The sequence below is a fragment of the Sus scrofa genome, chromosome 3 (assembly GCF_054392235.1).
Source record: "Sus scrofa isolate SSC_HxYL_T2T_F1_AM1 chromosome 3, Sscrofa_HxYL_maternal_Yorkshire_Landrace_v2.0, whole genome shotgun sequence".
Classification (NCBI taxonomy): Eukaryota; Metazoa; Chordata; class Mammalia; order Artiodactyla; family Suidae; genus Sus; species Sus scrofa.
In genome coordinates this window covers 99,294,929-99,319,650 of record NC_139385.1, presented here as the reverse complement: position 1 = coordinate 99,319,650, position 24,722 = coordinate 99,294,929, and the positions used below count along the sequence as shown (strand labels likewise).

The window sequence follows — 24,722 nt, the reverse complement described above, 5'->3', positions numbered from 1 at the left end:
ATAAGGTTTGTTATCTCAGAATATATCAGTCCATTTAGAATATGGATTCTGGCCCAAAGCCTTTCTGATTCAACACAGAGGATGAGGATGTAACCTTAAGAAATGGCTCTGCGTCTCCGGATAGATTTGAAAGGGCCTGCATAGGACTCGACGGAGAACGTGGCGGGGGCCTGGTGCTCCCTGCAGGGCAGGGCAAGGCGGGGCGGGGGCGGCAGCAGGGAGAGGGCAACCGAGAGGAGGGGCGGGGAATTGTTTAATAAAATTTTACTCTCTAACCAGTACTCTTAACCACCAAGCGAGTAGGTCTTTCATTTCAAAAGCAATCATCTTGAGGTATTGAACTATTGCCATCTGGACCGGCTTTTATTTACAAACAGTGAGAAACCAATGAACATAGTGGTTCATTAAATCGCTGGGACGCCTAGCGGGCATCCCTCCCGGCAAGCGAGCTTGGCGCAGGGAAAGGAGACCTCGGGCTCCAGGGGCCTAGCAGCCTCTTCTTCCGGGCGTCCCGGGCTGCCCTCACTCTCAGTCCCCGCCGTCTCATTTGTCGCCTTCCGACGCATGACCCCGTCGCGCTCGCGTCCCAGGCCGGTGACAGGCGCAGGGTGCGCCAAGCGGTCCCATGTGCCCCTTCCCTCTCGCGGCCGCTGCAGTCGCCGCGCCCCGAACCCCGCTCCGGCTCCTGGGCAGAAGGCTCGCCGCTGCCATGTCTACCGCCAGGCCACTCAAATCCGTGGACTATGAAGTGTTCGGGAGAGTGCAGGGTAGGGGATTCACCAACAGCGGGAGATCAAAGAGGTGTTAGGGGAGTAAGAGTAGAATGCTGCTACAAGCTCACCCTATCTTAAGGTTCCCCAGCCCCGTTGTGGCCGGGACTTCCGCTCGGCCATGACACAGCAGCAGTGGGAGGGAAGGAGGCGAAGGGCGCATGCGCGGGACAGCTGGGCTGGGCGGGGGAAGGAGAGAGGAGTACCGGGAAGCTGGAAAGGCAGGGAAAAGGAGGATGCGCGGGACATAGGGACCTGGCGGCCTAAGGGGGTGCGGGGGGGTTGGGGGCTGGGTACTGGGGAGGGCGTTTGTGTGTCTCGACCGAGTGGGCAAAATAAATCGGGGAGGAAAAGAAGAGAGGGTTCTTGAACGAGCGGTCACCTTTTGTTACCACTGAAACTACGGAGGTTGCCTTGCGTTTTGGGAAAAACACCTACATGGTGTTTACTTCGTCGGAGATTATACTTTTTTCCCCTGTCTAGCTCATAAAAGCGTTGTTATCTAATTTTTTGTTTCATCATAAATTTAAATCATTGCAAAGGATGTAACGTCTGGATTATTGTAATTATTGTATCTAAATTGAAATGTTAAATCACTGAATTTGTCCAATGGGATATAAATACGGTAGCAATTAAATATTTGCCATCATTCATTCAAAAGTAAGCTTTTTAACTAGTGGGAAGTTTTGCATACCTTTTCCTCTTTGAATTTGATTTTCATTGTATTTCCCCTACACAATGTTACCACATTTTATACATGAGTGTATCCAATTGGTCACTTAGCAATATATGTATATGTAATTTATTTTCTTAATTGCCTTTGACCATAATTCTCTATTCATTTTTTTTCCTCTCTGGCTTGAGTTACTATTGTGACTATTGTTAGAACACAGTTGATGAAAATAATATAAATACATTTAAAAGTATGATAAACATTACTAAGTTTAAAAAGTAAATTTGTTTTGGAAATTTATTTCATAAAAAAAAGCTGGGGGTGTTTATTTCTTTTTTATTTTTTAATTTTTATTTTTGTAATGGCTGCCCCTGTGCCATATGGAAGTTTCCAGCCACAACAGTACCAGAATTGAGCCAAATCTGTGACCTACACCACGGGTCTGTGATCTACACTGTAGCTCTTGGCAGCTGCAGCTCCGATTCATCCTCTAGGTTGGGAAGTTCCATATGCCATGGGTGAGGCCCTAAATAGAAAAAAAAAAAGTCCTTGGTGACAAAATGGTAGAATGTTCTAGGGGTCAAGTGTACTCTGCATTGTTCTCAAATACACAGACCCATTGTTCTCAAATACGCAGACCCTAACTTAGGAAAGTTTGCATTCTAAGAATTAGTTTATAAGTTAGTTGTTTGAAATTCAGGAAAATATATTTATAGAAATAATATTACAAATAGTGGGTTTGCTTCTCAGGACCTTCCACAAAGTCTACTCATAGATCCATAGGTTTATTGACAGAAATAATCAATAAACAGTCTATAATAGGCATAGAAAAGAGTTTTATTCCAGCGAAACTGAGGACTATAGCCCAGGAGACAGTCTCTCAGATAATTCCAAGGAACTGCTCTGGAGAAACATGGTTTTCAGCACATTTTTTTTATTGTTACTGTTTTTATTTTTTTGCTTTTTAGGGCCATACCTGTGGCATATGGAAGTTCCCAGGCTAGGGGTTGAATTGGAGCCACAGCTGTCAGCCTATACCATGGCAAAGCTGGGTCCCATCTACGTCTGTGATCTACACCACAGCTTTCAGCAATGCCAGATCCTTAACCCACTGAGTAAGACCAGAGAATGAACCTGAATCCTCGTGGATCCTTGTTGGGTTCATTACCACTGAGCCACCACAGAACTCCACAGTTTTGTTTTTTTCCTTTTTTGGCTGCACACACAGCATATGGAAGTTCCTGGGCTAGGAACTGAATCCAAGCTGGAGCTGCGACCTACGCCACAGCTGCAGCAGTGCTGGATCCTTAACCTATGCACTAGGCCAGGGATTGAATCGTCGCCTCCAGACACAAGCTGGAGAATCACAGTGGGAACTCCAGCACAGTTTTACATCTTGTCAGACTAAAGAACATCAAAAAAATCAAGGACTCATTCCTTCAAGGTTTCAAAAAAAACAGAACTGAATTAGCTCTGAATATTGAATTAGCATGGCCTTTGCATCTGGGAAGGGAGTTTTATCATCAAAGGACACCAGCACTGGCATCCCAGAAAGGGAGGCATTTAATCTTTATTTTTAACATGGACATTCTTTACCTCTGGTTAATGTACCCTTTTGTTTAATAGTTAAAGCAGATGTACATTGTATGTTTGATAGGCCACAAACAGGCTGTTTTAGTTAGCATAATGGTCAAGTTCATGGATAAGCCAGAATGACTTCCCAGTCTTCAATATCTGAACAGTTCTTCTATCAGGCTGCTGCTATTTTCCATTGATGCTTCCTCCTTCTACTTCTTTTTTTCTCTTTCCTTTTTGGCCATATCTTCCGGCTCATGGAAATTCCTTGGCCAGCAATCAAATCTGACTGCTGCAATGCCAGATCCTTAACCTGTAGCACGATAGCAGGAATGCCTCCCTCTGCTTTTTTTTTTTTTTTTTTCAGATACACTTTTTTGTTTGTTTTAGAACAGTTTTAGAGTTATAGAAAAGTTAGAGATATTCTGTAGAGAGTTCCTGTATACTCCACCTTCTGTTTCCCCTGTTGTTAACATCTTACAGTGGTATGGTACAGTTGTCATGACTGGTGAGCCAATATTGATACATTACTGTTAACTAAAGTCTACATTTTATTTGTTTTTACCTAAATTCCTTCTTCTGTTCAGAGTTCATCTAGGCTCTTACATTACATTTAGTCATCTTGTCCCCTTAGGCTCACTTACGCTGTGGCAGTTTCTCAGATTTGCCTTGTTTTCCATGACCTTGGCAGTTTGGAGGAGTATATTGAGGCTAGGTACCATGTAGAATGCTCCCAAACTGGGATTTGTCTGACATTTTTGGTATAAGACTGAGGTCGTGGGTTATTGTTAGAAAGACAGATGAGGGAGAGAATACCATTCTCATCACACCTTATCAAAGGTATGAACTGTCAACATGACTCATCACTGTTGATATTGACCTTGATCACCGGACTGAGATAGTGTTTCTCCACTGTTAAGTTACTTGTTCCCTGCCCACCTCCTCCATCATCTGCTTTATCTCCATGTTCTCAAGAAGCTCCATGTTTTTTTCTCACCAATTTCTGTTGCACTGGGGTCTTTGGGGTGAGGAACAGGGGAGTAGGGGACTGACCCTCTGTTTTTAGAGCATTCGTAGCTATGAGGTGGCTTATAATGTCCCTATAAATGTGTAATTACAGTTATATGTAGAATAATATCTAAAAATTTTAAAGGGAAATTTATTAAGCTTTACCAAGTCTCAGGTGAGTATTAAGAACATTCGTAGAAATGTTTTGTGGCAATCTGTTGGTTTATATGTACGTTAGAAATTCAACAGTTTGTTTTTGGCAGTATTGACTCAGATTTAGAGTGGGAATAACTTATTGGACTGCAGAAATAAATAGAAATTTTCTTGATGACTGCTGAAGATGAAAATTGGGATGAATTACTAAATAGCTTTGACAGACACCACATGATTTAGATGTACACATTTCCCCTTATGTAGACAGGTAAATGTTTTAGAGGTTGAAAACTTTACTACCTTAAAGTCAAGAACTATGGTTCACTCTAATTTACTTTCTCATCTTTTTGCCTATAGCATTTTCATTGGTAGTTCTTTTCTACTTCTTGTTTTTACTTCTCCTAATCTATTATCCTTTCAGCTACAGTTATTTGTGTACACATATCTGTGTCTCTCACTGGACAATAAGGATAGAATTTTGAAGGTCAAGCTCACTTGTTTTTGTATCCCCTACAGGCTGTGCTTCTGGTGGGGACATCCAGAGTATCTAAAATTAAATTGAAGTGCTTGGAGAAAGTTGGCTTGGAGAAGAAACAGTAGGCTAATGGCTGTTTTGACTATTTGAACAATACCATGGTGTGTGGCTCCAGGGGTCAGATCCTAGATGGATGGTGAAAGGTTAAAATGAGGCAGAATTTTATTCCATGTTAGGAAGGACTTTCTAACAATAAAAAATGTTTGAAGTCATTAAGGGCTGCTTTGTAAGGTAGTGACTAGATGACTTCCTACACTCAGAATTCATACATGTGGTTAGACCCCAGGATGAAGGGGTATAGTGCAGTGTGAAAATCTGATTTTACATGAAAGAGTGCTGAGATTTAAAACTTGTCATATTGTTTCTTTAAATATAAACTTTTTTGTGGATTTAAAATATGATTGGCTTTGCAAATATGCACCTCAGAGTTGCTCCCTGACACATCTTTCCACAAGGCAAAGTCCAGTTGTAGCTGATTGAGCCTCGACTGAGCAGCATATTGTGTTTGAAACTCTTGTACCGGAAGCGGCTGATGTCTGTCCCAGTTTCTAGAGCATTGTGTCAGTAAAAAACCTACATGTGTCATGTCAGCTTCCCTTCTCTTTATCAAGTGAGGTGGAAGCAGCGCAGAGAGGCTGTGGAAGCCTATAGAAGCGTCTTCTCCAACACAGGCCCTGTCCTGAGATTGCTCTGTCTCAGCCAGTGCTGGTCAAGCGCAGAAAAGCTGTGATCACTTTCATCTTTTTTACTATATGGATGCCCCTCTGTTGTACAGTATGCTTCAAACTAGGGATCAGAATTCTCAGAAAGACTCTTAGAAAATTCCAAGTGGATTATGAAGCTTTGAGTGGTTAATTCCTGCATGGTTCACTGCTTTACAAAGTTAATGGACTGGAGATCTGGCCACCTCTTGATATACATTCCCTCTAAGGCTTTTAAATAAGAGTTGTAGGGAGTTCCCCTTGTGGCTCAGTGGTTTCGAACTGGACTAGTATCCATGAGGATGCAGGTTTGATCCCTGCCCCCGCTCAGTGGGTTAAGGATCCATTGTTCCAAGAGCTGCAGTGTAGGTTGAAGACATAGCTTGGATCAGGTGTGGCTGTGTCTGTGGTGTAGGCCAGCAGCTCTAGCTCGAATTGGACCCCTGGCCTGTGAACTTCTATATGCTGCAGATGTGGCCTCCCCAAAAAAAGAAAAAAAAAATGAGTCGTGATTGAGGGGCCCAGTAAGTAACACCCCTTTTCATTATGTGAGTTATTGACAAGTAAAATGAGTAAAGAAGAGTTTGGGGGAAGTGGTGTAAATCTTGAGGTAAGTGGATTTTATAATAATATGTACTGCAGAATTAAACACACCAACCCAGGTACCAGCAGGGCTCCCTCCATGGACAGAGCAGAAGAGCTATTCCTCTGAGTAACTAACTCCCAGAAGGAAGAAGAGAAAGCACCTGGGCTATGTATGCTTCTCCTTCTAAACTTACCCACTAGATAAGTCACTGAATGTCTCTGAGGAGGAGTCAGGAACAGTCAGAGGGTAGCCAGGAGTGACACACTAATGGATATTTCTCCTCATTGAAGGAACTATCACGAGGGCAAATAAACTTTCTCCTCCAGAAATAAGCTGTAAAATCTAGAGAGAACTCAACTTTTTAGTTCGGTTGCAGCACTTCCAGATGATGTGCATGGCAGAGGATTTTGGTGTGAAGTGATAGGAGCAGTCAGGGAGGTCGTATGGTCAACAAACTGGGGAGTGACTGCCATTGTTCTACAGAGAGAGATAAGAAGGACTACATCATAGTCCTGTTTTCTTCTTTCTTTGTGTGTGTGCGTGTGTGACATTCAAAAAAATTGAGATCCAATTCACCCTTGTAACACATTCAAAGCATACTAAATATATAGCGGTTTTTACTGTATTTATAGTGTCTTGCAGCTACAACCACTATCTAATATAGAACATTTCCATCATCTCCAAAAGAATCCCTGCCCCACAATTCCTTTCAGCAGTCATTCCCCATTCCCCTCTACCCATCCCTCATGGATGTCATGGCCAAGGTCTCTCTGGTTTCCTTGGACTTTTCCTCATGGTGTCAAGATGGCTGCTGTAGCACAAGTCATTACACTCACCCTACAGACAGAAAGAGAGAGGGTACAAGGATGGAAACTTTGGCTAAGTCAGCCCCTGATAAAGAGCTTTTCTGAAAGCTTCAACCAGTGACTTGGCTTATTTCTCATGGGCCATCCCTCTTCTAAGGAGGACTGGATGATATAGAAGAGTGTGATGCTGCCCCAAGGAAAATAAGAATTCTTCCAGAAAAGCAGAAGGGGAAAATGGATTTTGTCCAGGCAGCTAACAATGTCTACCACAGATATTCATCTATAAATTACATTTAATGGCATGATAATTACATTTGATATTCTTTGCCAAGTAGTGATGTAAAAGGACGTGTTACAGAAAGTCTTAGATCTCCATGGTCTCAACCTCAAAACGTTTTATCTGTAATCAGGATAACCTAAATTTCCATAAAGTATGTATTGAATCTTTCGCATATGGTTTATCTCTGTCTTATGTTCTTTTCCATTTATCACAACTTAAAGTAATGAGTAATACTTGTATTATCTACCTTGTCAAGCAGTATGAATTTAGCCTAAAATTAAGTCTGTTAAAATTTAACGATCTTTTAGTTCTACTGTTTTAAGATTTACTTAATAAATATGTGTGTGGGGTTCCCATCATGGCGCAGTGGTTAACGAATCCGACTAGGAACCATGAGGTTGTGGGTTCAGTCCCTGCCCTTGCTCAGTGGGTTAAGGATCCAGCATTGCCATGAGCTGTGGTGTAGGTTGCAGACGTGGCTCGGATCCCGCGTTGCTGTGGCTCTGGCGTAGGCTGGCAGCTACAGCTCTGATTGGACCCCTAGCCTGGAAACCTCCATATGCCGCGGGAGCGGCCCAAGAAATAGCAAAAAGACAAAAAAAAAAAAAGAAAGAAAGAGCTGAAGTAACCTGCCAATGTCACACAGCTGTATCTGGCAGTCTGCCTCTGATGTCTGTGTTTCCAAACACCTAGGGCGCATCAAGACATAGGGAGTGTGATCTGGGCACATGAGTAATAAATAAATAAATAAATAAATATGTGTGTGCCTTTACCATCCATAGTTAAAATATAGCCATTATATCCTCCTCTAGGCTCCTATCCCAAGTCCTTTAAGTTCTATAAGACAATCAATTTAACCATTTCTTTTTTTCCGTTCTTATGGTTGTTAAGCCATTATTTATAACCAACATGCTGATATTAATTTTTTTTTTTGTCTTTTTTAAGGCCACCACCATGGTATAAGGAAGCTCCCAGGCTTGGGGTCAAATTGGAGCTGTAGCTGCTGGCCTGTACCACAGCCACAGCAATGTGGGATCGGAGCTGCATCTACAACCTACACTGCAGCTCATGGCAATGCCAGATCCTTAAGCCACTGAGCAAGGATCTAGTCGGGTTTGCTACCATTGAGCCACAATGGAAGCTCCTAATATTTCTTGATTTGTCAATTTAGGCATTATCTAGTGACTTTTTGCTACCCTTTATAGTATATAGTATATTATAGATAAACTCATGCACACAACACACCAAACTATATATTATCATTTAGGTAAATTAGTAAAGTTCTGCTAGAATCAACTCAGAATTCTTATGATTGTTTCCAGCTTTGAGTGCAGTAAATTTATCACCACTTTGAAATTAAACTTAAATTCTAATCAGTATGGTTGTATGTATATTTGTAATGTTAATAATGGATTATTATAGGAAATAAGACATTAAATATTTATCAGCTGGGAAGTTCCTGTTGTAGCTCGGTGGGTTGAGAACCTGGCTAGTATCCGTGAGGATGCAGTTTCGATTCCTTGCCTTGCTCAGTGGGTTAAAGATCTGGTGTTGCTGCAAGCTGTGGTGTAGGTTGCAGATGTGGCTCAGATCTGGTGTTGTTGTGGCTGTGGCATAGGCCAGCAGCTGTAGCTCTGATTTGACCCCTAGCCTGGAAACTTCCACATGCCACAGGTGCAGCCCTAAAAAGAAAAAAAAAAATTATCAGCTATTTTCTCTTTCATTCATTCAACAACCATGTGCCAAGCTCTGGTCTAATACTAGGGACACATTAGTGGAAAAGACAGAGAAAATTCTGCCCCAGTAGAATTTACAGTGAAGACAGGAAATGAAAAAAAAGTAAACAAATAATACATAATAATATATGATAATTGGTGTCATGCATATCCAGGAGGTATATAGGGGTGCACCGCTGTTTTAGATAAATTGACCAGAGACTTTTTTTTCTGTGGAAATGACATTGGTGCAGATATATGAATGATGAGAAGGAACCAGCCATGAGAAGATGGGCGGAGAGCATTTCAGGCAGAGGGAATAGTAAATGCACAGGCCAGGAGGCAGAAATATGCTTGGCCTGTCAAGGGAAGCAAAGGAGAAAAATTTGGCTGGAATGGAATGAACGAGGCGGGGGGTTCCTAAGAGATGAGATGAAACATTAGAAAGGGACCTGGAGGCTGTGGTAACCAGAATATATTTTATTTTGAGTATAATGGGGAGCCCACCAGAGGATTTTAAGCTGGAAAAGGAAGTTATTTGATTTTACTTAAGAAAATAAGACCACCTTGATGCTTTATGGAGACTAGACTGTAGGGGGCAGAACAAAACATAGGGAGACTAGTGACAGGGTTATTGCTATGGATTAGTTGAGAGATTGTGATAACTTGGACTAGGATATAGAAACATTACAATCTGTTTTTCTATAAACAGTTGAAACGGAATTAAGCTATTTTTAAGTTTTGGGCTAGAAATAATTGGTAAAATGAGTACAATGATTAGTTTTGAATATTTAACTCTGTGTGATATCCGAATAGGCCATAAACTTGATTTTGCACGTGCTCTTCCATCTGTAATGTTATTCCATTCTCATTATACTAAATTTTACTCATCATTGAAGTCTCAACTCTAAGATACATTTTCAGTAAGCCTGCTTTAAAATCACCTAAGACAGGATCATATTTTTGTCCCATGAAATCCCACTTGCATCCTGGTTTATGTATTTTACAACTCATAATTACTCTGTCTTATTTATTTAAAATTTTCTTTATTTTTATTTTTCCCCAGTTTTGTTGAGATATAATTGATGTACTGTATAAGTTTAAAATATACAACATAATGATTCAGCTTACATACATCATGAAATGACTCTCACAGTAAGTTTAGTGGACATCCATCATCTCATATAGACAAGAAAAGAAACAGAATTTTTTTTCCCTTGGGATGAGAACTCTAGGAATTGACTCTCTTAACGACTTTCATATGTTAATTATTTTTATCATGTTGTTCCTTACATCCCTAGCACTTATTTATCTTATAATTGGAAGTTTGTACCTGTTATGTTCAACTTTTTTTTTTTAGGGCCACACCTGCAGCATATGGAAGTTCCCATGCTAGGGATTGAATTTGAGGTGCAGCTGTTGGGCTATGCCACAGCCACAGCAACACCAGATCCAAGCTGCGTCTGCAGCCTACACCACAGCTCACTGCAACGTGTATCCTTAACCCACCGATCAAGGCCAGGTACTGAACCCGTGCCCTCACAATGCTAGTCAGGTTTGTTAACCACTGAGCCACGAGGGAACTCCCCCCTTCTACGTTTTAATTGCCAGTTTACTTGTCTATCTTCCCCACTACACTGCAAACTCCTAGATAGCAGGGATGGTCTTATTTACTCATCTCTTTCTCTGCTTTTATTTATTTATTTATTGTCTTTCTGCCTTTTCTAGGGCCGCTCCCATGGCATATGGAGGTTCCCAGGCTAGGGGTTGAATCGGAGCTGTAGCTGCCAGCCTATGCCAGAGCCACAGCAACTCGGTATCTGAGCCGCGTCTGTGACCTACACCACAGCTCACAGCAACGCTGGATCCTTAACCCACTGAGCAAGGACAGGGACCGAACTCAAAACCTCATGGTTCCTGGTCTGATTCGTTAACCACTGCGCCATGATGGGAACTCCTCATTCTCTGCTTTTAGAATTAGACAGTTAATGAATATTTGTTAAGTGAACAATCAAAAAGTCCAATAGTGTGCTTATTAGATATTTGAGTTACCTGATTCTTAGATTATGTCTGTGTGAGTAAAATATTTCATAGACTGAAGTGGGTGATTTCCTTGACCTTGCAGTATGTTGGATACCTCTTTAAACAATTCCTCAAAGCATGTCACCTTAAGCAAATGACCTTTCTGTCATCAGTAAATAGATGGTGGAAGGGCTGCTGGGGATTATAAAATGTTGCAAGGATGTTGCTCTTCACATGGGGTAGGGGTGGGGGTGGGGTAGTGGTTGGAAGTGGGCAGCATGTTGTAAACCTCCCTTTCTGGCAGCCCTCCTATTTCTCCTAGCAAGTGGTAGGGGTGGAGGGAGCTGTCTAAAGAACAGGCTGCCTGGCCTGCTGCAACACCAAGTCCAGTTAGAGTGCAGCTCTGGTTTTATTTTTTCCGTTTCATTGTCATTGTCCATAGTTTCTTTCATGTAGTGCCGCTGACTTGTAAAAATAGCTGAGGCAATATTGATATGCAACATATGATTTATTACCAACACGAACGGGAACAGCATCAATGGGAAATGCATCAGATCTGTACTACCCTAGATTTGAGTTTTGAGTTTTCCCGTTTGTGATGCAATTCTTGACCTGAAATATAAATCCTTTTCAAAACTTTCCCAGACCTCCCTTTAAGGTAGAGCCACTTTTCAAAACTTTCCCAGACCTCCCTTTAAGGTAGAGCCAACCATTGATTCTGATCTTTCTACTCCTGTATCACCTGGAGAGAGTGTGTTAAACTTGGGTTTCTGGACTCAACCTGCAGAGTTTCTGTTTCTTTAGGTCTGGGGAGAATCCTGATAATGCAGTTTTCTAAAAAACTCTCAGGTGATATTGGTGCCTCTAAGTCATGGACCACTCTTTGAATTTGAAAGAGGTGAACCATATGTTTCCATTTCTGTTTCCATCAGTTGCATGTGCTTTTTTTTTTTTTTTTTTTTTTTGTTCTTTTAGGGCCACACCCAAGGCAAATGGAAGTTCTGTATGGGTTAAGGGTCGAATCGGAGCTACAGCTGCTGGCCTACACTAGCCACAGCAACGTGAGGTCTGAGCCAAGTCTGTGATGTACACTACAGCTCAGGGCAATGCTGGATCCTTAAGCCACTGAGTGAGGCCAGGGATCAAACCCACATCCTCATGGATGATAGTCAGATTTGTTTCTGCTGAGCCATGACTGGAACTCCCTTATGTGCTTTCTTTTTTTTTTTTTTTTTTTTTTTTGTCTGTCTTTTTAGGGCCGCACCCGCGGCATATGGAGGTTCCCAGAGCCACAGCAATGCCAGATCTGAACCACGTCTGCAACCCACACCACAGCTCATGGCAATGTCAGATCCTTAACCCACTGAATGAGGCCAGGGATCAAACCTGAAAGTTCATGGTTCCTACTGGGATTCATTTCCACTGCTCTAGGACGGGAACTGCCTCATGTGCTTTCTTAATGTGAACATCATTTGGGATCGTTCACTGTTGAGGAACTCAAGAAGGGAATATTACAATATGCCTGGACCCAAACCTTCAGCTCTTAGTCAGCATCTTCTGGGATTCCCTCACTTTTAGGATAAAAGGACCTCACCCTTCTCCACAATTCAGCCTGTTTCATCTCTCTCTTCTACATGGTCTGGTTGACCTGAAGCATCTTTTAAATTTTCTGCCCATTCCTTCTATATTACTAACTCATGTCTTTCCTTCCATCTCTATAACATATTGCCTTTCTGAGTCCCCTTCAGGTCAATACTTTCTCCTCATCATTCCTCCACATTTTATAGACATCTTCTAAAATATTTTTCTAGGCCCTTAAAAATTTCATTCATGATACTATCCTGTCTTTATTGCCTTCACTACTCTTCCTTCGTATTCATTTGGTTCCACAACACACTGCCATCGGAAACAAATGATGTTCCTTCTTATTATAAATCTGCTTATGAAACTGCGTAAAATTACCTAAGCCACTGATCTCTTCTGTATCCTCTTAACCAGGCTCCATTGCTGTTTGGAGAAGCTGTCTTTTGACCTCCTTGAGATTGGTTTGATCTTTTCCCCTGGGATTTGCCAATGTATTTTTTTCCCTTAATTAAAAAACATTGAGGTATAATTTACATTCGGTAACATTCACCCTTTTTAGTATACAGTGCGTTTTGATAAATGCATGCAGTCATGTAACCATCACTGCCACTACCACAACTGAGACAGAGAACAGTCCAATCACCCCCCCCAAAAGTTCCCTTGAGCTCCTTTCCAGCTCGCCTTTCCTTCCTACACCCAGCTGTTGGCAATCATGGATCAATTGCCTTTTCTAGGTTGTGGAATTAAAATTAAAATAGAAATGTTTTGTTACATTTAAACTTGAATTTAGTCCTTGTATTTAAAGAAGACATTCTAAAAGCTGAGGGTGAGTAAATTTTATGCCAACATACTCAACTGTTCTAGGAGTGAATATTTTGTTTTATTTAAAATTTTAAAATAGAATGAATATGCAGTTTGGCATTTAATTATACTTTGGTTTCAGAATATTATTCTTTTTCTCCAAAAATAATCTTCCCTGTCTCTTTTTGTTTTAAAAGAAAAGAATTAAAAACTGCTTTCTGAATATATTCAGATATTAAAGATTTTGTTCATTTCATTTACTATTTAATAAATGAGATGAAAGTTAAGTCAGGAAATATATAACTTTTTAAAAGGTGGAAAAGCTGACATTTCTTTTCATCTTTCTCTTATACAGGTGTTTGCTTCAGAATGGTAAGTCAATACAATCTGCTTGTTAGTTTCTGTCATTGCCTCCCACTGTTATTTCTAGTTACAGACCAGTTTTCTACTTAGTGCTGATCTATTGCTTATTTCCTGTCCTGAACAGCAAATGAAGAAATATTTTATTTCTTTCAAATTACTGGTTGAGATTTTTATTAAGGACGTCTTTTAAAAGTAGTCTATCAAAAACATTACAGCCATCTTAGTTTTTTGTTAATATTTCTATGAATTTTAGAAGTACCTCTCTTGGGGGTGATCTAATTAAACATTTTGATTAGGTATATTTAATACCAAGTATGGGATCTTCCACTTGTTCTGGATGGAGGAATCCCTCAGTCAAGGGTACCTATCTTTTATTTTTCCCTATGACTGCATCCATGGCATATAGAAGTTCCTGGGCCAGGAATTGAATCCTAGCCATAACTGCGACCTATACTAAAGCAGCAACACCGGATCCTTTAACCTACTCTGCTGGGCAGGCATCAAACCCTCACCTCTGCAGCGACCTGAGCACCTACAGTCAGATTCTTGACCCACTGTGCTACAGTGGGAACTCCTAGGGTACATACACATCTTGAATTGCAAAATGAGAAACAACCATGTGGCATGAGGAAGTGGTTTGTAGGTTTTTAAAAGTTAAAACTCCTTGTTACTTTTAAAATCTTTGAAGTAGTTATTTATTTAAAAATGCTTAAAAAACATCTATTTTAAAAGTATAGTACTCCTTCCCTAAAAGTTAAATGTGGTGTATTCTAACCTACTAGCTGACGTGGGAGTCACTAGCTAGGTTTCTGTTTCTGATCCCTGAGGGTTCTAATAGGTTCCCTCAAATCAAGTCTGTGCATTTTGAGATAGTCCCATCCCCTCAAGTTCAGCTTTTCTCCTTTTCCATAATCTGTGAAGGCTTGACTTATTTTCAGAACCAGCCCTTCCATCAGTTCTAGCTGTAATCGTCTTGGTTTGTGTTGCTTCATTTAGTTGGGGATGTGGAGTGTAGAATTGGTCACCCTGGCCTTCAAACAGGAGAAGAGCACGTTTCTAAAAAGTGCTTGCAGACTGGATCCATAGAGTTTTAGTATGTTTAGTGGTTTAAAGTCATTCAAAATCAAAATGTAGCAGGGTTTTCATTTGCCAGTAGCATAACTGAATTTGCAAATGGGAAAAGGAATTTTAAATTAAGAATAATAGGAGAAATCAATGTACTCTTAGTCAGAACATTTGCGTGGCAAGTCCAGAGCCAACAGAAACATTGGAATCTTTTAATCCAATACTTTTTATTGATAATAATTGGATTTTTTTTCTCAGTGATTGAGAATCTTGTTGTGATCATCCTTTGGAACCCAGACTGACAATGTAATTTAGCACTGGCAGGCATGAGGGCAATACAACTGAATTTTATGGATCTCAAAACACATCAGTGAAACTATTATCTGAAATACTTCCCACTATCTGTTTATTTTCTCATGATGTGCTGGTCTTTACTGAAAGTAGAATTTAATGAATTTAATGGTATTTTTAATGAAAAATACCATTTAAATGAATACCATTTAAATGAAAGTTCTTGTAAATACAGATACTACCATACAATACTTTAGGGAAAAAAATGATCAGCTTAGTATTTTTTGAATGTTAGAATCAAGCATGTTATAAATTCAGACTTAAAAATTTTTTTTTTTTGCTTTCTAGGTCCACATCTGTGGCATATGGATATTCCCAAGCTATGGGTTGAATTAGAGCTGCAGCTACCAGCCTATACCACAGCCACAGCAATGCCAGACCTTAGGTGCGTCTGCAACCTACACCACAGCTCACAGCAAACTCAGATCCCCTACTCACTGATGGAGGCCAGGGATTAAACCCACATCCTCATGGCTACCAGTCAGGTTCATTTCTGCTGAGCCATAATGGGAACTCCCTAAATTCTCAATTTTTTTTCTTCTCTCTTGTTTTCTCCTGAAACCAGTACACTGAAGATGAAGCTAGGAAAATAGGAGTGGTTGGCTGGGTGAAGAATACCAGCAAAGGCACTGTGACAGGCCAAGTGCAAGGCCCTGAAGAGAAAGTCAATTCCATGTAAGTAAAAAGGCTAATAACCCATGCATGCAATTTATGAGCCTATTCCAATGTTTGGTTGGAAAGTAAGAATAGAATTGATGGACCAAATTCAGTTTGTAGATTATCATTGAATCATCATGCTTTTAGGCAGACCAGCAAAGAAATTCTGAGAGTTGAGAGTGGAATTTCTACCTTTAGGAATGGATTTCTCACTTGGGCAGGCCATCAAAAAGAGCAGTAGCATCACTCTCCAATTTGTATGAATTGTGTTCTATCCTCCAGGTATTTCTTGTTTAAAGTGGTTGTGATAGAAGCATAGTGCTTTACAGTGGTTCTTGAAGTTCTTAAAGAGCTTGAAGGGCAAAACGTTTGCCACTTCCTTTTTACTAATTATCTCATTTACCTAAATGTAGTTTTATTTGTACTGTTAATGAAAGTGTGTTTGGTAAGCTATATAGTTACCATGATATTAGTCTTACTGTGCAAAGGAGACCAGATTCAGTAATAAGGGGAAAAAGTGCCTTATGTATGTTCACAATGTCATTTTCAAAGACTTTTATCTTTTCAGCTTCCTAATTTCCACTGCTCTCTGTAGTTGTTTTTTTAATAAAAAAATAGCTACTATTTATTGAACATTTGCAACATGTTAGGTAATAGGCTAAATGCTTTTTATGGATTATCTCGTTTAATCTCCACAATGGATCTCATGAGGTAGGTACTAATTAATACCTATATTATTTTGTTACTTTTTGTAGTTTATCTTTGTTTACTTAATTTTTTAGACTTCAAAAGCAATAGATTTTTCATGTAATAAGTGAAGTAATAAAATGCAGAGCAGTATAAAAGCTAAGCTAGTAATTGGACCCTCCTCTCTACTTCTCTTCCCTTTATGTAACCTGGGCCAGTGGCTTTATGAATCCTTTCCAAACTTTCTTTTTCACTTAAAATATTTAATTATGCATTTATAATTAGGGTTTGCTTTTACCAAAATAGAATACTTTATGAATATTTTCCTGTAACTAGTTTTTTTTGCTTTGTGGACATTCAACACCCAGGTAATATGAAACTACCAACTCCTTATTTTTCCTAATTTCTTTATGTAGAGGTACATATTTGCATTTGTGTGTAAAATCCTACCCCAGCTTGAAAAATGGGGTCTGAAATTCAGTTTCATAAAATAGGGGATAATAGTTAATGGAAAAGTCATATTTTTCAGTAGGATGGTCACAAAATGCACAAATGAGAGGACCATAGGAGTTATTTATACAGAACTAATAGTTCAATGGATGAGAAATGCCAGATGACTATGAAAGAGTTTGGTTGTGGGGACCACATGCAGGATGGATGCTCATGCCGATCACGTTATATCCTAATCCATGTCATAGCAAGTTTTTGATTAATTTTAACATCACTGTAATCATATGTTTTGCCCCCTTTTCCTTTCCAACCTTTGCACATCCCTCTTCGCTGCTGCACTGCCAGTCATCTGTTAGCAACCTGTGTGTGTTTTCTTCTATATTTGTCTCCATGTTTGCTTACACACACACACACACACACACACACACACACACACACACACACACACAGTCTTGGATGCGTGTCTATTTGGGGGTATTATTCGGTGTTTTGTTTTTAAAAATGGGACCACGATATATGTACATCTTCCCATCTTACTTTTATTATTCAAAAATACATCCAGGAAAATCCAAGTCAAATGGTATAGCTCTAACTCATTCTTTTTAATGACTGCTTGATATTCCACAGTTTATTTTTTTTAAAAATTGTATTTTTATTTTTTTTACATATATACATTCTTTTTTCTCACATTATCATGCTTCATCACAAGTGACCAGACATAGTTTCCAGAGCTATACAGCCGGATCCCATTGCTTATCCATTGAAAACGCTATAGTTTGCATCTATTAACCCCAAATTCCCAGTCCCTCCTACTCCTTCCTCCTCCCTCTTGGCAACCACAGGTCTGTTCTTCATGTCCATGATTTTCTTTTCTGATTCCACAGTTTAAATGTATAACTATTTACTCCCTTATTTCTGGGAATTCATTTTCTCACTTTTTGTTTTTTCCACAATAAGAGCAATGCTGTAATAAACATTTTAGTGGTGATTTTATTTTTATGGGATAGATTTCCAGGACTGCGATTTGTTGGTTGAAGTGTCTGTGTACTTTTAACGTGAAAATATTTGCCCAACTGCTTTTCAGAACAGCTGTAAACAATTTAATTTTTTTTTCTCTTCATCCTGTTGGCATTTGGTACTGTTGCTCTCTCATTTTTCTTTTATCGGATTGGATGTAGAGTGGTGTATTTTTTTTAACTATAATTTTCATTCCTCTAATTACTAGTTAGTTGAAGCATCTTTGTGCTCTGTGGATTTGTTCTCATGGATTCCCATTTCACATTCTTTACCAATTTTCCCACTGGATTGCTTGTCTCTTGCCAGTTTTTAAAAGCACTTTGTATACTGGTGACAACTGTTAACTCATCTGTTATCTCTTTTGCAAGTATTTCCCCAAACCTATCATTTGCCTATTGGTTTTGTTTATGACAGCTTTTGCAACATAAATTGTTTTTCATTTTTATAAACTCATGTGGCTATCTTTTCTTTCTGGTTAAAAACAGATTGTAAGTGTTGTTTCCCAGCTTTTCTTCTTATTTTTTGATGTTTTATTTATTACATTAGGAATCTACTCCATCTGGAATTTGTTTTTTATTTCTAATATGAGACTGGGGACTATCTTCTACCAGATAGGTAGCCAGTTGTGCCAGCATCATTTATTAAACAGTCACCCTTTCCTCATTGAGTTGAAATATGTTTTTGTCATATTAAAATCTCATATAAACTGAATTTTATTTCTGGATTCTCTATTCTAGTCTGCAGATTGATTTATCTATTCCTAAACTAAGACTTTGTATTGATTTAATTACAGTGGCTTTATAGTACATTTTCTTTACCTATTCTTTTTCATTCATTTATTTGCTTTCTTGGACATTTATTTTCTCTCTAAACTTTAAGATACTTTTGTCATTTAATTGGAATTCTATTTTTTAAAAAAACTTCCCTAATTGTTTTTACGAATACGTTATTGAAATAAACCTTGTTTTTTTTTATTTTTTTATTTTTTTTATCTTTTTGTCATTTCTTGGGCCGCTCCTGTGGCATATGGAGGTCCCAGGCTAGGGGTCTAATTGGAGCTGTAGCTGCCAGCCTACGCCAGAGCCACAGCAACGCGGACTCCGAGCCGCGTCTGCAACCTACACCACAGCTCAAGGCAACGCCGGATCGTTAACCCACTGAGCAAGGGCAGAGATCGAACCCGCAACCTCCTGGTTCCTAGTCGGATTCGTTAACCGCTGTGCCACCACGGGAACTCCAACCTTGTTTTTAAAAACAGTTTTAGAATTAGAGAAAAATTGGGATTGGGAAGATAGTACAGAGAGTTTCTGAATACTCACCATTTCCCCTATTAACACTTTACGTTAGTATACATATTTTACAATTAATGAACCAATATTGATGCCTTAGCATTAACTAAAGTCCATAGTTTATTCAGATTTCCTCGGCTTTTACTTACTGTCTTTTTTCTCTTTTAGGAATCCATATTTTACTTGTCTTTTAATTGCACATTTTCAGATATTAAGAGAATTGATATTAAATCTTCCCATCTAAGAATATGGACGTATTTCATTTGCTCAGATTTTAAAATTTATCCTTTAATGTGATCTTATGGTTGTTGTCATATATGTGTTATACTTCTTGCTGAATTTATTCCTAAAGATTTGTCTTAGTTTGGGCTGCTGTAACAATGTATCATAGACAGGGTAGTTTATAAGCAACAGGAATTCTTGCAGTTATGAAGGCTGCAAGTGCAAGTTCGGGGTGTCAGCAGGGCAAGGTTTGGTGAGGGCCCTTTTCTAGATTGCGGACTGCTGACTTATTGTATCCTACATGGTGCAAAGAGAGCCAGCTTTCTGGCCTATTCTTATAAGGGTTATCTCATTATCTCATTATTTCTTATCCAGTTGTTCTAGGGTTTCCAATTTTAATTTATCATTAAAAAAAAAAAGCCTCTCTTGTATTTGTGTTTATTTCTTCTTTGAAAATTCCTAGTCATATACAGATTTATTCTCTCCTTGTTTTTCCTTAATCAGTCTCAGAGGAAATTTGTCTATTTTCTTGGGATATCTTAACTTTTGGATTTATTGATCATTTTTACTTTTTTGGTTTTCTACTTCATTAATTTCAGCTTATTGGTGGTTTTTTTTTTTTTTGGATTGTGCCTGTGGCATGTGGAAGTTTCCCGGCCAGGGATCAAACCCAGGCCACAGCAGCAAGCCAAGCTGCTGCAGTGACAAGGCCTTACCCTTAGCCTGCTGTGCCACAAGGGAACTTCTCAACTTTTATCTTATTTCCTCTTTTTTATTTCTTTGTTGCTTGGTCTCTACATCCTCAGTGTGAGTGGTAGTTGTCTTTAGTTTTAGTCTTTTTATGTTAATGATAGTGATTAGCCATTTCCCCCTGAACACTGCTTTTGGTTTGTTCTATAGGTTTTGGTGAAAAGTATTCTTTTCATTGCTTTCTGGGTAGTTTGTAATTTCATGTTTTATTTCCTCTTTGAGAAAATATCCAATGGTGTTTTGGTTATGTGTTTTTTAAGTTTCCAGTGGTTATGGTTTTTTTAGTCACTTTTTATAATATTTCTATTTTTATTTGATTATGATCTGAGATGGGGCCTAGATCTCTACTTTAAAAAAATTGTTAAATTCTTATGATAACATGATTTATTTTGGATAGATCAGTTAGGATGGGTGATGCAATTAGGATGTTTTAGGCTGCAAGTAAGAGAGAGTCTGATTAAAAGCGGCTTAATGAAGGGCCTGATTTTTCTCACTTTCCAAAAAGACCAGGGCAGGTAGTTCCAGAGTTGGTTCAATGGCTCCATTATGTTAGGACTCTAGGGTCAGTTTTTCTGGGGACCCTCTTGGCTTTCTATCCCTTTTGCTTGCCTGCAAATCCTTCACACCCTCATAGGATCAATTCAGAGGCAGGAAGAATGTGAGGCTTTTTCATCATACAACTTTCTCTTCTCGTGGAGGAAATTCTTAGAAGACTCTGGCATATTTCGCTACAGGTCCCACTGGACAAAGCAAGATCTCAGGCCTATGCCTGGCTTCAAGTGATGTTAGGGAAGTATCTGGCATTTTTAGCTTTCTTCCTAACAAGTGGGATTTGGTATCAAGAAGGAAGAGAAAGAGGAATGGCTGCTTGGGAGATATGCAACAATATTTACTGTAAAAGAGACCTTAAAAGAAGGTATATTCTCTTTCTAAGGCATATGAGATTTCATATATACATATATATATAAAATAACATATATATTAAATATATAGAGAGAACATATATAAAATATATATGTATATATACATATTTGAGTGTGTTTATTATATTATTCAGTTCCATTTTTTGACAACTAAATGAACTTATTGTGAAAGTGGTATATTGAAGTCTTTCTACATATGTTTTCAAGTTATTGCAATTTAATTTTTCTTTGCATTTCTTGCTATTGTGTTGTTTGATACATACAGATTTATGGCTTGTGTAGTCTTCATAAACAGTACCTTTTTTCATTACATAGTGTTTGTCTTTATACATTTTAATGCTTTTAAATTTAATTTCTACCTTGCTACTCCTTCTTTTAAATGTACATTTTGCTTATATTTCTATGCTTACCTTTATATTTTTATCCATTCTTGATCATTTTAAGGGTACTTTTTGTAAACAACATATAGCTATGTTTGGTTGTTTAACACATTTTGAAAATTTTTTTCTTTTAATGTCAGAATTCAGTCTCTTCACATTTAGTGTAACAATTACTTTGAACACTAACTTGGTTTCTTCATATTTTGGTGTAATCATAGTTTGTAACAATTTTATTCTTCTGTAGTACTTTACTACTATTATTTTTAGTTTTAAGCATCAATGCACTGGTATTTTTTTTATAGTGTACTATAACACATATATAGAGTAATGCATCACATATAATTATATGGGTTGATGAATTAGTATTAAGCAAATATCTTTCTCCTGCAATTTCAAGTGTCCATGGATCATTTGCATGAGGCTGATTCTGGATTCTGTATTCACTTTCATTTGTTTGTCTATTCTTGCACCAATACCATGCCCTGTTAATTCTTGTAGCCTTATGGGTCACCATGCTGTAGAGTAGGAAAAAAAAATGAAAGGTAAAAAAAATAAATAAAGGAAGCAAAGACAAAAAAAAAAAAACCTATCTGTGTCATGTTTAATAACATCACAGATTATCTTGAAAAAAAATTATTGTAGCCTTATCATAAGTCCTAGCATATGGTAGGCAAGTTATTCTAACTTATATTCTTCATCAATATAGTGTGGCTATTCCAGTACCTTTCATTACCATGTAACTTATAGATCAATTTGTCGAGTTCTACAAAATAACCTGTTGACTTTTGACTGGGACTGGATTAAGTGTATTGGTAAATTTAGGGAGAATTTATGTCATAAATGTGATAAATCTCATTTATTTTGTTCTTCTTTAATACTCTTAATAGTGTTTTATAATTTTCTGCAAAAAAGTTCTTGTGTATTTATTTGCTCCCAAGGCATTTGATAGTTTTTTGTTTTTGTTTTTGTCTTTTGTCCTTTTTAGGGCACACCTGCGGCATATGGAAGTTCCCAGGCTAGGGGTCCAATTGGAGCTGTTGCTGCTGGCCTACACCACAGCCACAGCAATGCCAGATCTGAGCTGCATCTGCAACCTACACCATAGCTCATGGCAATGCCGGATCCTTAATTCACTGAGCGAGGCCAGGGATTGAACCCACAACGTCATGGTTCCTAGTTGGATTCCTTTCTGCTGAGCCATGATGGGAACTCCATAGTTTTTTTTTTTTTTTTTCTATACAGGTGTTCCTTATATTATGTACAATGTATCAAATGTTACACAATAAAATTCTGTAAGTGAAAATAAAAGCAAGACTTACAAAATAGAATAACAAAATATGTAAAGTTAAATCCAAAAGAAGAACTACGGTTGGGGTCTTATAATTTTAATTGCTGGAATGTTCATTCTGGGTATTTTTTAATTTCCTCTTTGATTTCTTCAGTGATCCATTGTTTGTTTAGTAGCATGTTGTTTAGTCTCTATGTGTTTGTGTTTTTGCAGTTTTTTTCTTGTTGTTGATTTCCTGTTGTATAGCATTGTGGTTGGAAAAGTTGCTTGATATGATTTCAGTTTTCTTAAAGTTACTGAGGCTTGATTTGTATCCCAGGATGTGATTAGTCTTAGAGAATGTTCCATGTGCACTTGAGAAGAATTCTGTTGTTTTTGGATGGAATGTCCTATAAATATCTAAGTCCATCTAGTCTAATGCTTCATTCAGGGCCTGTGTTTCCTTATTGATTTTCTGTCTGGATGATCTGTCCATTGCTGTAAGTGGGGTGTTAAACTCCCCCACTATTATTGTGTTGTTGATTTCTCCTTTTAAGGTTGTTAGCAGTTGCCTTATATATTGTGGCAATCCTATGTTGGGTGCATAGATATTTAAAATTGTTATATCTTCTTCTTGGGTTGATCCTTTTATCATTATGTTGTGACCTTCCTTGTCTCTTAAAATATTCTTCATTTTAAAGTCTATTTTGTCTAATATGAGTATTGCTACTCCACCTTTCTTTTGATTCCCATTTGCATGGAATATTTTCATCCATCCTGTCACTTTCAGTTTGTATGTGTCCCTAGAAGTGAAGTGGGTCTCTTGAAGACAGCATGTATATGGGTCTTGTTTTTGTGTCCATTCAGCCAGTCTACATCTTTTGGTTGGGTGTTTAGTCCATTTAACATTTAAGGTAATTATTGATATGTGTGTTCTTATTGCTATTTTATTAATTGCTTTGGATTTGTTTTTATTGCTCTTTTTTCTTCCCTTCTCTTGTTCTCTCCTCTTGTGGTTTGATGATTATCTTTAATGTTGTATTTGAGTTGATTTTTTTAATTTGTTTGTGTATCAGTTGTAGATTTTTGGTTTGCAGTTACCCTGAGCTTTTGATATAGGAGTCTATATATATATATATGAGATTGTTTTAAGTTGTTGGTCTCTTAATTGCAAGTGCATCTCCAGTGTCCTGCATTTGCACCCTCCTCTTCTCACAATTTCAGACTTTGGTAGCATAATTGTGCATGGATATTTCTTATATTTACTGTATATATGCCTTTACTGGTGAGCCTTGTCATTTGTGGTATTTTTGTTTCTGGTTGTGGCCTTTTCTTTTCTGCCTAGAGCAATTCCTTTAGTATTTGTTGTAAAGCTGGTTTAGTGTTGCTGAATTCTCTTAGCTTTTGCTTATCTGTGAAGGTTTTGATTTCTCCTTCAAATCTGAATGAGAGCCTTTCTAGGTAAAGTAATCTTGGTTGGAGGTTTTTTTTCCTTTCATCACATTAAGTATATCATGCCACTCCCTTCTGGTCTGCAATAACCTTATTGGGGTTCCCTTGTATGTTGTTTGTTTCTTTTCCCTAGCTGCTTTCAATATTTTCTCTTTGTATTTAATTTTGGTCAGTTTGATTAATATGTGTCTTGGGTGTTTCTCCTTGGGTTTATTTTATGTGCACTCATTGCACTTCCTGGATTTGAGTGAGTGGTTCCTTTCCCATGTTAGGGAATTTTTCAGCTATTATCTCTTTGAATATTTTTCTGTCCCTTTCTCTCTTCTTCTGGCACCCCTATAATATGGATGTTGGTTCTTTTACTGTTGTCCCAGAGTTCTCTGAGACTCTCTTCATTTGTTTTCAATCTTTTTTCTCCTTTCTGTTCCACATCCATGATTTCCACTAGTCTGTCCTCCACCTCGCTTATTTCTTCTGCCTCGTGTATTCTGCTGTTGGTTGCTTCTAATGAATTTTTTATTTCAGTTATTGTATTTTGGATCTCTTCTTGCTTAAGTTTTATATCTTGTATTTCTTTGCTCAGTGTTTCTTTTAAATTATCTGTCTTTGCCTCCAGTTTATTTCCAATGTCTTGCATCAT

General features: G+C 38.3%; 1 protein-coding gene across 5 annotated transcripts in view; it reads left to right on the top strand.

Moving 5' to 3' along the window:
- The first annotated feature begins 430 nt into the window (after nt 1-430).
- The window catches only part of ACYP2 (acylphosphatase 2), a 195,623-nt gene continuing 171,331 nt past the window's right edge, over nt 431-24,722 (top strand). For 4 of the 5 annotated variants that reach the window (XR_014839418.1, XR_014839419.1, XR_014839417.1 and 1 more), the window contains exons 1-3: nt 431-767; nt 13,565-13,581; nt 15,554-15,663. Coding sequence is in view for 2 of the 5 variants with exons in the window: in XM_085015630.1 (XP_084871756.1) it covers nt 626-767; nt 13,565-13,581; nt 15,554-15,663 (269 nt within the window). In the remaining 3 variants the exon portion in view is untranslated. The remainder of the gene's footprint in view (nt 768-13,564; nt 13,582-15,553; nt 15,664-24,722) is intronic. The other variant, NM_001444440.1, reaches the window with a different exon arrangement.